Raw genomic sequence first — 14,713 nt, 5'->3', positions numbered from 1 at the left:
CATTTTTTTTACAAATTTGTATTAATAGCCAACTATCATCTGATTGCTAATTTAATATTTATATCTGGTCACAGTGTCTTGGATTAAACTGATAGATACTAATTCAATATTCTATACATGAATAGACTTTTATCCACTCGCCCCAAACAGATTTCTCGGTCTACATTAAGGAGCAGTACTGTACACCAAGATAGGTGTGCTGTTCACAAAATAAAACTTCTTTGTGTATTTGAAGATTTAAAGTTTCACATTAAGAATTTGAAGAAGTAATGCAAAATAACAGAAGATCATAGAAGGAAAGCATGGATCATTGGGAATGTTTGTGAAACAAGAAGGGTAGTGTTGCCTAAATTCTCTTGATTAACTGAGTTTTCTATTCTAGTAAAGCTCTAGCCTCTGTTGTTGCAGTGTTGTCTAGGTCTCTCAAAGATATTCTCGATCTATGTAGCTCCAGAGGTATTTTAGGCTAAGAGACGAGAATGGCTAAAGGCTAAAGCACAGGTCTGCAACCCGCGGCTCCGGAGCCACATGCGGCTCTTTCAGCCATCTCCTGCGGCTCCCAGTCTTCTGCCATTTGCAGTCCAAAAAAAAAAAAGTGGGACTAAAAAAGTTCAACCAATCAATTCAAATATGCAGGGTAGGTGCATATCTCGCCTTGGCTCCACTCTTCAGTCAAACCCTGTTCTGTGCATGCGCGCATGTACGCGCATGTGCACACATTTTTTTGCGGCTCCCAGTTTTTCCTTTTGTGAGGGAACTGGTTCCGAGTGGGCTAAAGTATCAGTTTATCAGCTGCTCAAAGTAATTAGAAATACTTTCTGATCAGATTTTTTGAAAAAATATTTTTAAGGTGGCTAGGGCAGATGGGATGGCCTTGAAAAAAATCTGCAAAAATACAGTGGCATTTGGACCCAGATAAGCCCAAATGTATGCCGTGTTAGGAAAAAAAAACCCACATTCTTTTGGTTTATCCAGCATGGAGCCTCAACACACTCAGGATAATAAAAACTTTGAGGGGAAATACCTACTACTATGCATTTAATTCTTGAATTGCACTTTCATCTAAGAAGCAGCAGCAACCTGTCTTACTGAGAAACACGTGTAAATGAATTAATGTTAAAATCAAATATTCTAACAGGGATATCATCCCACATAGTTGTTGACCTCTCCCTTCCCTATTATATCAGTTTGAGCGTAATGCCTAAAAAAAGGTGATTTATTGTCTTAATTTCATAAAGCAAGAATCCCAATATATAATTGTTAAGCTAAGAGAAGCCTCTGGCTCTATTCAGAAAGAGAAAGGAAAAAACCTCTACACATGTAAAACTTCAAAGTAAGTTCTCTCTTCACCCTAAAGTTAATCCTCTCGGCGTATTCATAGTAAGGGAAAATCTTTGCCCATAGAATTATGACTAGTTTGTTTCATGTAGAACAGAGTCCTGTACTACCATTTTTTTTAGCCAGTGCAGAATTCAGTAGCCACACACAGGTTTTTTTCCTATAGACATTTGCCTATTTGCATGAACATCTTGAGAATATACCATTGATTTGAATAACTTTTGATGGATGCAATGTTTACCATTAGCACTTTTTGACTTGAATCCCTAAGTAGAGCTAAAGATAATTGTATTTATATCAGTCTCATCATTCTAGTGAAAGCTGCTTCTGGATGATGTGCAAATAATCTTGTGATATCTTAGCATTGATGCCTTTCCTGTCAAAAAATCATGATAGTATCATGAGAAAATAAACGGTATCCAAATACTACATATTAATTTGAAAGCTCTGCTAGAATATCATTAGTGCTGTTTTTAACTCTCAAGAAAATTGAATTTATATCTTGGCAAATTTGGAGGATTAAACAGAGGGAATGAGTACAAATGACAATTAATCAAGTAATAAATGTTCCGGAGTGTAACTACTTGGTCAGATAGTTGTCCATTGCAGGTCTACCATATACATTTTTAAACAGATACAGAAAGAGTCTTTGTACTTATGAAGTACTGTACATAAGACTAAATTATTTTAAGTAGGTATCTTGTAGACCTGGAAGTTGCTGATACTTGTATGAATTCAACTTAAATGGGCAAAAAACATCAAATATATTTTAGATAGAGACCAAAATTAAACAACTTTTAACATCTAAATTTAATAGGGATATAAGGACTCCTAAATGACATAGGCTTCCAAACAAGACTCACTCAAGTCGTGCCTCATTCATCTTGCAATCTGAATGAAATTATGATTACCAATCAGTTGATGCAAAGAAATTGTATGGAGCAAAGAGAAGTGAACATTTTGTGTCTTTAACCAACATATGGAGGGATCAAATACTGACCTCGCTCTGAATCAGAGCGATCTGAGGACATGGTTGATCCAGTGCTGTCCATTCGTATTCGCTCGATGTCCTGAGGGCTTTGCAACTGCTCCAATCGTCGCTTTAGGAACCTTTGCTCTCTTTCCAGGTTCTCAAGTTGATGCTGGCTTCTCCTGTCGGCTTCTTCAAGTTTCTGCCATGATAAAAGATTGCTTTTCATTGTCTGGATTTCCCCAGCACTTTCCCCATTTTATTTACTAATATTCAGTTCTTATTTTGAGAGCTTTGTCAGAAGGTAATTTGGTGATGTTTATGACTACAGAGAAAATTGGAAATATGTTTTTGGCAAAGATGAAGAGTATGAATGATATATCACATATGTGCTGCTGTATAGTTATGTGTCAGATATATGCCCTTAAATGGCATCCTTGCAAGTAAGGAAAAGTAGTGTCAACCCTACAAAAATAATTGCTTCTCAGTCCAATCTTAGAGTAATGAAAAGGAGAGGATCAGGTAGAGCACGGTTAGTTCTTTCCATCACTGCCCAGTCTCCATTCAGATAATTTAATAGGAAAAAGCATCACAAGTAAAGAAGCACATGTACCTTCACTACTTAATTTATCAGCTATGTCTTTGAAGCAGTTCCTCATTTGACCAGTCATTTATGTAATCTACTGCAGACTCCTTTCATCACAGCTGGGAAATCTTACCAGGCCAATACACAGGGTTTCTTGATGGCCAGCAAGTTGCATAACTCCAAGTCATCTCAGGCTAATGCCATTCATTTAAGTAAGCAGGGTTTCCCTCCCTGCTAAGCTTGAGCTGTTCCAAAGTGTTTAAGCACATCCTGATCCCTGTGAGCCTGGCACTACTCTTTAAAAAAAAAAAGAAGAACACACATCAGGGAAGGGTCAGAAAGACTGTAACCAGGGCACCTGCTATGCTCTTTTTAAATAAATTTCTTTTTTTGTTTGCTTGTTATTAGGGCCTGTATTTATTTTCCAAATGCAGTTCCCATATATTGTAAATACAATGTAAAGAGAATATATAGATTTGAATAATTAACACTTGCTGCTTGCTTTAGGTCAGTAATATTGTCTTCTGGCCTGCTCAGTGGCACATAGAGCTGTGCAGAGAATGGCCTGTTCTGTATAACTGACTCTGGTTGCTGCTCCATGTGGTTTAGATTATCTCACTTGATGCTTCACTAGTAAGTATAACCTAAACTCTGGAACACTCTTCAGCATGGCCTTTCCTAAGTTCATGCTCTCTAAGTTAACTGTGGACAGTAACATTAGTAGGTTGAAGAAATATGGTTAAACATGGTTGGTAGTCAATAATATTTTCAGGAAATCATTAAGGCACGATAGAACTCTTGCATAGTATGTTTTATATGATTTCAGCCACATACTTAGCATTTTGCTTTTACTATTGTTTCACAATGGTACTGGTATATACAATATATCTGGGATTAATAGTTTCTGAATAATGCTATTGCCATCATATCTTTTGTATTTAAAAATATAAAAAATAACCTATGATCATAAAGTCATGAATAACTTCAATGATAAACATATCCTAGTATGTATTTGTCAGATGCCTGAATACAGTTTAGGATGGAAACAGAGAAATAAATCTTCATTTAATTTAGAAATTATCTTGATAGATGTGCCATGCTATTTGGGTATTCAAACATAGGTACGCCCCTGGGTCTTTCTATACTATCTCAACAAGCAATATTGAACTTCACAGAAAACACTTTGTTAGATGAAGCACAATGACAATTGATAGTACCAATGATACAATATACATTTCTCTTAACATTTCTTAATTGTATTTTGTAGAACTGTGGTATTCAGGAGTTTTAAATGATTTGTGACGTTTAAAAGATGGTATTTAAGCAATTATATGCTGAATGTTAGGTCAATGATTTCTATACCAGACTTCAGATTCTACAATTTCTATACCAGACTTCCTTAGGGAACAAATAAATTCTGCAAATTTACTGAGAAAAATAGTGCCACAAAAATGCTGGGACATGCTTTTAAAGGCATTATAACAACGTCATGATGTGAACTCTCTGAGGAAGATGATAATCTTACCTGCAATTATGGCTAGTGGGGTAACTGAAATATTATTATAAATGGAAACTGATGCTCCTCTTACCTTAATGTGTGCTTTGGCTTTGTTGAGTAGTCCAAGGGTTGTGTGTCTGGTGCAGTCAGGTCCTAATGGTATCAGAACTTTTAAGCGTTCTAGACACAGGCGGAGATGGGCTCGTCTGGGAGGAAAAGGTGCAGAGATACATTGTGAACTGAAACTTGCCTTCTTCAAATAGTTTCCTAAATAATATCACATTGGCTTCTACTGTAAAATGTGGGAACACTTTGAGGTTGGTGTTCTAACAAGCATAGCTGGTGACTCTGACAGGTATTTGGGGAAAAAATGTAGCATATTGAATTATTTCACTATTGATATTTAATAATTACCACATAGGAGCCGTGACCAGGGGGGCTTTTGCACAGGTTCGCCTGGTGCGCCAGTTGCGTCCCTATCTGGACCGAGACGCCCTACGCACAGTTACTCATGCGCTTGTTACCTCCCGTCTGGACTACTGTAACGCTCTCTACATGGGGCTGCCCTTGAAGACCACTCGGAGGCTTCAACTGGTGCAGAATGCGGCCGCGCGAGTTGTAATGGGGGTCTCCCGATACTCCCATGTAACACCTCTACTCCGCGAGCTGCATTGGCTTCCGGTTGCCCTCCGGGTGAAATTCAAGGTGCTGGTTATTACCTATAAAGCCCTACATGGCCTGGGTCCGGGCTATTTGAGGGAACACCTGCTGCCGGCATCAAACGCCCTTCGCCCAGTGCGCTCCCACAGGGAGGGTCTGCTCAGGGTGCCGCCGGTGAGAGATTGCTGGCGGGTGACACCCAGGGATAGGGCCTTCTCAGTGGGAGCGCCTGCCCTCTGGAACCAGCTGCCGGTGGAGCTGAGGACTGCCCCCGACCTCCGATCATTCCGCCGGGGCCTGAAGACCTGGCTCTTTGAGCTCTCGGGCCCAGGCTGAGGAGAAATTTTTAATTGGGGTTTTAAGTATACAGGGTCAATTTAATATTTTTTAATTTGGTTTTTTTTAACTTTTGTATGGTGGATTTTTTAATTTCCTGTAAACCGCCCTGAGTCCTCAGGGAATAGGGCGGTATATAAATGTAACTATTAAATTAAATTAAATTAAATTAAATATCATTCATCTTAACTGGCAAATTCTGATAGTTCCATGTTACTCCAGTGGACAAAAGAATGCTCAAAGAAAAATAAATTACACCTATCATGCATTCCTGGAAATTAAAATGGTTGACAATCTCGGTTCCTCTTTGTTCTCACCCACATACTCTGCTTAAACTACTCATGATTACTTTAACAAAGAAAGGGAAGGCTGCAGCAACTTGCCACTCCACATTTTTAATACAACCCACTTTTTCTAAATTGGCATTCCCCAGAATAAGTTGGACTAGAATTCCCACTTTGACCAATGGATTTGGAGATTATCAAATTTGAGCAAAGTCACTGCAGTTTTTTTATGCTTTCTTCATTTCTAACCTTATAGAGAAAGTGCCGTGGTGTGATTAAAACGTTTCAGCAAGATAACTGCAAAACAATTGTTAAATTATTTGGCTTCTGTCTTATTTATTTAGGCTATTCCATGCATAGAACTATGCAGCTACCCAATTTACCATTCTCAGTGAAAACATTAGTATGACTGCCAGCAATCTCCTCCATAACTTTCCAAAATTCCAGCTGTCCAACTGATTCATGCTCAGCTGCATCCTTGTGCCCCCATATTTGGAGTTGGCAATCAGGATATGATGTGCCTCTGAATTGGCAACTCCAGTTTTTATACGTTAGCTACAGTTAGAGGACAGGATGTATGAGAAACAAAAGGTACAGAAACTAGAACCTTGTGTTTCCACACATAAATATAGAAGATAGAGAATTCTTGCATGTTGCAGAAAAACCATCCATAAAATACATTGCTCTACACTAAGAAAATGGTATGCTTAATAAGAGACATCCATACAAATAAGGCAACCAATTTGCCCATATATTAACTTGCCAGCTTCCTACAATTACTATCCTGAATCAAAGGAACATCCTCTTTTTCATTGAAAATGTGATTACTTGTGCTGGTTAAACAAGAGATGGCCATTATATAAAGCTGTTGGAGAATTTTTATTATTTCTAACTTTAATTCTGGTTATAGTAGTAAAGAAACCTAAACATGCAAGAATTTTTTAAAAGCGACTTTAGGCCAGCCAGCAAAATAAATGTCATCCCTATTTTCCCTAAATCCTCTCACTAACTTGCAACATCCAGTTACTGTTTTAGAGAACCAATACAAGATACAATAATAAGGCGTCTGAATATTGTATGTTAATATTATCATGCAGTGAGTAAAAGGTATACATTAACTGGAGCTTGGCTTTTCAATATGCATATAAATTATGTTAATTATGTGTGTCATATGCCCATCTTTCAGAATTAATTTTCACTAGTAATTTCTTTGCTTTGATCATCAGCTGACACATTGAATCAGGTCCTGATGATAACTCAGCAGAAATGAACACTTCAGCATATCCATATCAGAAAATCCAAAATGCAATTTTAGATCAGAAGTCTAATGCATTATATGTTCTTCATAAAATAAAGTGAGTTTGAATTCTTAGTATAGGAAGGGAAATACAACTTTACAAATATAATTCAGTGTGTCTCAGCCTAACTTATCTCACAGGATTACTATCATAAAAACAAAAAAAATTGAGGATGAAGCAATGGGCTGATTTAAGCTGCTTTGGGCCACTAAAGACAGGTAGCATATACATTTAATAAAAGAGTAAGTAAACTGAAATTTGGTAGAATAAGCCTCCCATGATTACAATACTGCAGCTGAAAAGTACTGTTTGTTTTAAAGGAAAATAAGCAATAAAAAGGGAGGAGTTCTACAATGTTTTTAAAAATACACATATCTGTTCAGAAACTTAAGAATGAATGTTGTAATATTGTTTAAATCATTTTCATTAAAATAAACAATATTGTGATAGGTTCTATTACTGATGACCCAACTAATAGAAATTGCAAGTGAGGTTTCCAAAATACAAACAGGTATGAAAACAAAGATGGAATACCTGAATAATTCAACTGTGGGTTCTATATTCACTTCAGGACATTCCTGACATATCCTGCTCACAAATTTCTTATTCAGGGAGACGCAATATTCGCATTCAGACATTGAAGAAAGGTACAAAAGAATTAGCTATTCTGGACTGGACTTTAATAGGGAAGACTTAATCAGGAAAGAGGACAGATCAAAAACCTTGGAGGAAAGTGACTACATAATTCAGCAGTTCTTTACACACACACACACACACACACACACACACACACACACACACACACACCAAAGTGCAGGCACATTTGGGAATTCATAAAAGTGTTTTTTAATATGTAAAATCAGATGTTTAATGTTACATAATTTCCTATAGCAAAAGAAACAAATAAGAAAATGGACCAAAGATGGGAAGTGAGATGCTTCCCAAAATAAGAGGCACTAAAAATTGTTATTCCAGCAACAGAGAAAACAACTGGCAAAAAAGCTAGTGATATTGCACAAACCTTTGTGATGTTCTGACAATAAAATAAAATGGTTCTCTTACCACTGAACAACTCACCAATGAGGAACACATATTGTTAGCTTGGAATCGCATATATGGTATCAGAAAGGCTAAAGTTTAAAACCATCTAAGCTGGGTAAAGGATGTTAAGAAGAACAAAGTTTTTTCCCCCAAGATAGTCATTTTTTAAAAGGAACAGGAAAGCATCAGTGTACCAATTGCACAATAAAGACAGCAAAATACTAAGACACAAATAAAGAGCATTCAATTCCTATTTTCATTCAGTCTTTTCTAGTAAGATTTGTGTTCTACCATAAAGTTATATAACAAAATGAAGCAATTGCATTGAATTTCATTGAAACTAAGATTGATGTGATCAGGGGAATAACCTGTTTGAATCCGTGGAGTTCAAATCCCTAAAATCATATTTTTCAAGAACAAACCTTACCAATCTAAGATAATGTAGTTTTCTGATTCAGTAACTTGCTTAATAAACTACAGGAATATTATGGTCATAATATATTTTCACTTCAACCAAATGTTTGGCAAAGTACTTCATGACATTCCGGAATAGGCTGGATGGCTCAAAAGTCATAACTAAAATGCTCAAATATTCTGTCAAAGTGGAAAAAGCAAAAGTGACACTCCAAGATTCAATCCTGAGCCCTCTACACTTCAATATATTAATTGCTTGGAAGACAAGATAGATGGAATGTGTGCTCAAATTTAAAGATGACACAGACAATAGGAGGTAGAAAAATCATTCAAAATTATCTTGATAATTAAGAAATAGGTTGAAAATAAAATCATGAAATTTAGTTGGAACAAATGAAAAGTCCTTAGGAAAAGAAATTAAATGTATAGGTACATTTACTACAAGGGTAGTAAGCAGGCATTCTGAACTGGGTCTAGGAGCCTACTGGCAACAAATGCTTTGAAATCAATGTAACCCAACAAAATTGGGTTTGGCTTCCAAGCAGTCTGGCTGCTACATTCTACACCAGTTATCTTCAGAGGCAGCTTCATATGAAGTGTTGAGATAATAAAGGTCATATCCCTTTCCAGAAACAGATCTGTGTAACTATCATACAACCAAGTTAGTAACCATTGATATTTCAACTATGTTCACATGGAAGTTAGAACTGAAAACATGGCAAAATGAGAGGAAAACAAATTCATTCCCCTTCCAATTTATGTTAACTGATGTATACTTGTCCTAGATCTTTGCAGTGTAAGAAATTGTAGATATTATGAGCGTTTTCATTTCTGTTTTTCATGTAAAAAAACCTCCTGCAACAATACATCCAAAATATATGAAAAACAAGGATTCCTTTAATGCCCACATTGCAAACAGGGAAGCCAAGATTCAGTCAGTGATGGCTTCTAAAAGGCTATCTGTTTAAGAAGCCTGCAAAATAATGTGACTTTAGCCTTCTATGCAAATCAAATTACTGCATCAAGACACATAACAAGAGCTGGTCATAAAATGTTCTCTTAAACCAGTTACACAATCACTCTCCATCTGACATTTGACACATCTCTCAAAAGCAAATAAAGTAAAACCTCCTAGGTTAAAATAATGCCCTTCCTCAATACTGCAACACTGAGATTCCATAATGAACTGAGAACATGTAAACTGAAATTCATTTTGATTTCAGTGAGATGATTTGCTTTTTATTGACAATTAATAAAAGCATTTAATACACTTTTAACCAGCTGCATATGGTACTTCAGAGTAAGGGCAAAAACTTGATCCTTGTATTAAAGAATCCTTCTCTACTTGAATTTCTATTTCAACCTTGCTGAGGAAAAGCAGGAAAAGAGAGGGAAAAATAGCTCCTTCCTCCCCCACCCCCACCAAAGTGTGGACTGCTATCCTTAGGATTCATTCTGGTATCACCTAATCCATGTGTTCCACACTGATCTCTGTAAAGTTTAAACCAGGAGTCTTCAAACTTGGCCCTTTTATGACTTGTGGACTTCAAATCCCAGAATTCCTCAGCCAGTGTGCCTGGCTGAGGAATTCTGGAAGTTGAAGTCCACAAGTCATAAAAGGGCCAAGTTTGAAGACCCCTGGTTTAAACTATTCTTTCTTTCATCTTTCCTTCTTCTGAAGAAATCTCCCCAGTACTCATTCACAAGCTACAGCTGAAACTGAATCTTTCAAATCGATAACACAAAATGATGTCAGTCTCTGTTTATGTTCCTAAAAGCCTTCATCGGTCTTGTTCACAGACAAAGGAGAGGAATATGAGAGCTCCATCCACCCAAATGAAGGCTGAAAAATTAATCTGGCTCCTTCACTTACATGTGGCATTTAACAACTGCTATTGTTAATAAACTGAAGAGTTGGGAGAGGGGATAAGAATTGTAATTATACCACTGACAAGCAAGGATGATTAAGAGTTTTAGGGTCAGAGGTTTGGCAGTGGACTGTCAGAAAAAAAAGCAACATTACAAGAGACACCAGTTTATCAGTATTTCCATTCTGAATGTCCCTCTATTATGAAAGGGCTGTTAGTCATTAAAAAACCCCTCAAACCTTTGATAAACAACACTTTGTGGCATATTAAAGAGCACCACACTGATTATCATATATCTTTTTGTGGATTTGGGGACATTTCATTAGATGCTCAGGAATACTTTTGTATAATTTTTAAATGTATTTTTTTTAAAAAAGGAAAATTCTATTAAAAACAATACTTGATTATTTTTCTGAACTGAAGAGATTCAGGCCTTTAATCCATATTGCTGAGAAGAAAGCCTCTTCTCATGTAACACATTTAAACTGATTTGAAAAATAGTGACCTCAATAAATCATATAGTTGTAAGCCAACATAATGGATAAGGATCCTTATTCAACACAGAAATCCGCATTACAGCATCCCGACACATGGATGTCCAGCTTCCACTTCAATGTCCAATAAAGGAGAAGTTACTACTCCCCTGATGACAGGTCCCATCATCCAATTCCTTTTCTTTAGGTAGATTTCCCTAACATTTAACTGGAATCTACCTTCCTCAAATAATCATTCCATGTTTTGCATTCCAGGAGGATCAAATCAGACTCTGGATTTTCCGTGTTAACACCATTTCCTTGCGGCCTTCTCTTCTTAAAGCTAAATATATCAAGTTCCCTCAGTTTCTCCTGCTAACAATTAGTTTCTATCTGATCATCCGTGTTTCTCTTCTTTGAATCTCTTCCACTTTCTCTTTCTTTTTAAATCAATTTTATATTACCTGAAAATGCAAATATTCCCTCCAGGGGAATATTAGTTAATCACGTAATTAAAAGAAAGACCACAGAAATATGGACTAAGCTGAATATCTCATTTCAATTTGAAGTTACACAATAATAATTTGCAAATAATTACAAAGGACACTATATAACTAGATATTGATATCTGCAATCTCAACAAGAATTCCTATCCTTTTAAACATTATCATGTTTCAACAGTTTCATCTGAATTGTTAATAACAGACTACCTGAAAGAAGCTCCTTGCTTACCAACCTTATATTTTCTTTTTTTTTTATTAAAAAGTTTTAACATACAATTTTTCCTTTAAAAATCCCCCCTCCCCCTCCCTTCTCCCTCCCCCCCTACCTCTCCCCCCTCCCCCCCTCCCCCCCCCGACTTCCCAGAGCTAAATACAAGGTATATATAAAAAAAACAATCATAAACAACCATATACTAACATCCATAAACTCTAAAATCCATCACTCCCTAGCTTATATAGGATAATATATATATATAAATATTAAATATATATAGAAAAACAAAAATAGAAAAAGAAGAAAAGAAAGAAGACTTATTCAAATGCTACATGAAACTTCTTAACCCTATAAATCCATTTTCTCCATTCCATAATATAACGTTCTTGCGAAAAATTTTAGGCCAAAATCTACACCATCTCTGCCAGATCAAAAATCTTTGAAGTCACTCTCCTATAATCGGCAGTTCCTCTTTCTTCCATTACTGAGCTATCAAAAGTCTTGCTGCCGTAATTAAATTTCACATAATTAGTGTCCACAACCGTAACGTCCGTAATTATCCCCAACAAAAAAAAAAAACAAAAAAAAAACAAAAAAAAAATTGCGAACAAAACTTTATCCTTTGCTTAAAAATCTTCTACATATTCCACCAAATTTTTATCCAAAAAGCCTTGATCTTTTTACAAGTCCACCATACATAAAAATATGTAACATCTTCATCTCCACATCTCCAACATTTTGGCTGATAGTCCGGATACATACTTGCAAACTTTTTAGGATCTAAATGCCATCTATAAAGCATGTTATAAAAGTTCTCTCTTTACGTTCCTAACCCAAATCTTTTCCCACGTGTCCATTGCGATAACTTCCTAGATGTTCGTTGTGGAAGTTCCATAGACTTCTGCTGGTCTTGCTCTTTTATTATTTTCTTTTTGATCGTTTTAAAGCAGCACGCGTCACCCTCCGCTCTCCAGGATCATCCAAAGAACTTGTAGCTTGATCTCCTCCAGCACCATTCTCCTCTGTCTGTCCATCCTCAATCTCTTGATATTCTCCTTCTCCAGATCCCTTTGCAGCTTCCAGAAGTGATAATGAGGTTGCTTTTAAAACGTTATTATAAAAATCTCGCGCCTGCATCACAGTAATCAGACGGTACCTTTTACCTTCATACATCACCATCAACCCAACTGGAATCTCCCATCTGAACCTTATATCTCGTTGCTTGAGCTCTTGCACGAGGAATATAAAATCCTTCCTTCTCCTTAAAATCTTTGGAGGAATTTCTTTTAAAACCAAAACTTCTTGATCAGCAATCACCACTTTAGAATCATAGGCAACTTGTATAACTTCATCTCTAATTTCCCTCTTAGTAAAATAAACCACCACATCTCTAGGCAACTTTCTCTGTCTTGCAATCCATGAATTCACACGAAACACTTTATCCATGCCTCCCTTTATTTCAGATGCTGGCTGATTCAATACCACTTCCAGAGCCTCAGAAATCAGCTGCTTTAGATCTTCCTTAATATTCTCTTTTAAACCTCTTAATTCTAACAGCAAACTGCATCTGGTAATATTGAGCAAGACTCAATTCTCTGTCCATTTTATCTCTTAAATCTTCATTCTCCAGTACTTTTGCTTCTAATATGGCATTCTTTTGAGTCAAATCTTCCACTTTTTCCTCCAATTCTTCCACACATTCAGCCACTTTATACACTGAGGACAAAATGTCTACCTTCATCACCCTGAACTTCTGTTCCATCCTCTCTTCCATTCTCTCCTCCAATTTCTCCAATTTCGCCTCCATCTGTGCAAATTTATCACCCATTGATTCCAGAATTACCTGGGCATGTTTTTCAAGAGCATCTTGTAAATCCTTCGATGTCAATACATCAGGAAGATGCAACGCCTGCAATGATGATTGTTGTACGGGAGAAGTTCCAGCACTCCGAAGAGTTTTTGAGGGAGGTTTAGCCGCCATCTTTTTCACTTGTGACGCACTTTCACTTTAAGTTTAAAAAGTCCATCAAGCTAGAGAGTAGAATATAATAATCCTCTTCACCTTTTCCTCTTGTACCGCTCTGCCTGCTCCTTTTATTCCATAGTCCTTCCTTCAGGCAGGGGTGGTCGCAGACGCCTGGCTCTGCTCCATGAAATCCGGAGCAGAGACGCTGACCAGCTGGGAGCCACCCAGGCTACGGGGGAGTTCAATCCTTCAGCCGCCCAAGCTACAAGCTCAGGCGGCCCCGGAGAACTCAACCCCTACCTGGGGCCTCACCCCCTCCTCTTCTCCCGAGGAGGGGGCTTCAAATTCGCCCGAACAGCTGATCGGCGCTGTTTCGGGCGAAAATCACTCAGCTGAGCCGCGGGCAGCCCGGGAAGGCTGTCTCCGGCGCCGCGCAGCCACCGGAAGTCCAACCTTATATTTTCTTATATCCCAACTCAATATCATGTGCCATTTCAAATACTTTTGGGAAAAAACCACCAAAACTAAAAAAAAAAAAAAAACAGCAGTATTCTATAATTGACCTACAACTGTTTAAACTAAAGCTTTGCCAACCTCAATATGCATCATCAGAGAAGCCCTGGTGTCCCAGTGGTTAGAATGCAGTATCACAGGCAAATTCTGCCCACAACCTAGAGTTCAATCCTGATGGGCTTACAGTTGACTCAGCCTTCCATCCTTCTGAGGTTGGTATAATGGGGACCCAGATTATGAGCAATATGCTGACATTGTAAACCACCCAGAGAGTGCTGTGAAGCACTATGGGACAGTATATAAGTCTAGGTGCTAATGCTATAGCTATAAACTCAGAGATGCATCACATGAGCCCTATGATAAAAGCATTAATATATATTTAGATCAAGAGGTAGAAATTATTAGTACAGGCATCAATGTACAGCAGTTAACAATAGTTTGAAGGAGGAAATCCCAACATTAATGTATTTTATATGGAACATCATATAGTTAACAATAGTTTGAAGGAGGAAATCCCAACATTAATGTATTTTATATGGAACATCATATATGTTCTTCATAAGTATAAAATGTCAAGTGAAGGACAACCAGATTTATATACAAAATGGAATTCATGAATTCTGCTTCAAAGCTAAAAATCACAGAGCCCACATTTAAAAAGTCTTCGCATTCTCTGACAACCTGGACATACATTGCTAGTGAACATAGGCAATATAGAATTAGATGGAAAAATGGTCTGACATGACATAAG

At 37.2% G+C, this 14,713-nt stretch overlaps 2 protein-coding genes across 5 annotated transcripts in view; one reads left to right on the top strand and one right to left on the bottom strand.

The window, feature by feature from the left end:
• MXI1 (MAX interactor 1, dimerization protein) overlaps window positions 1-14,713 on the bottom strand; it is a 69,792-nt gene that overhangs the window by 7,679 nt on the left and 47,400 nt on the right. For all 3 annotated transcript variants that reach the window (XM_081328414.1, XM_081328413.1, XM_081328415.1), the window contains exons 4-5: window positions 4,484-4,598; window positions 2,339-2,510 (exon numbers count right to left, since the gene is read on the bottom strand). In XM_081328414.1, the coding sequence (XP_081184540.1) occupies window positions 2,339-2,510; window positions 4,484-4,598 (287 nt within the window). The remainder of the gene's footprint in view (window positions 1-2,338; window positions 2,511-4,483; window positions 4,599-14,713) is intronic.
• Window positions 1-14,713, top strand: part of SMNDC1 (survival motor neuron domain containing 1) — a 61,912-nt gene that overhangs the window by 34,337 nt on the left and 12,862 nt on the right. The gene's annotated exons all lie outside the window — the stretch shown is intronic.

The sequence above is a fragment of the Vipera berus genome (assembly GCF_964194415.1).
Source record: "Vipera berus genome assembly, chromosome: 5".
NCBI lineage: Eukaryota > Metazoa > Chordata > Lepidosauria > Squamata > Viperidae > Vipera > Vipera berus.
This window is presented reverse-complemented; position numbering and strand designations above follow the sequence as displayed.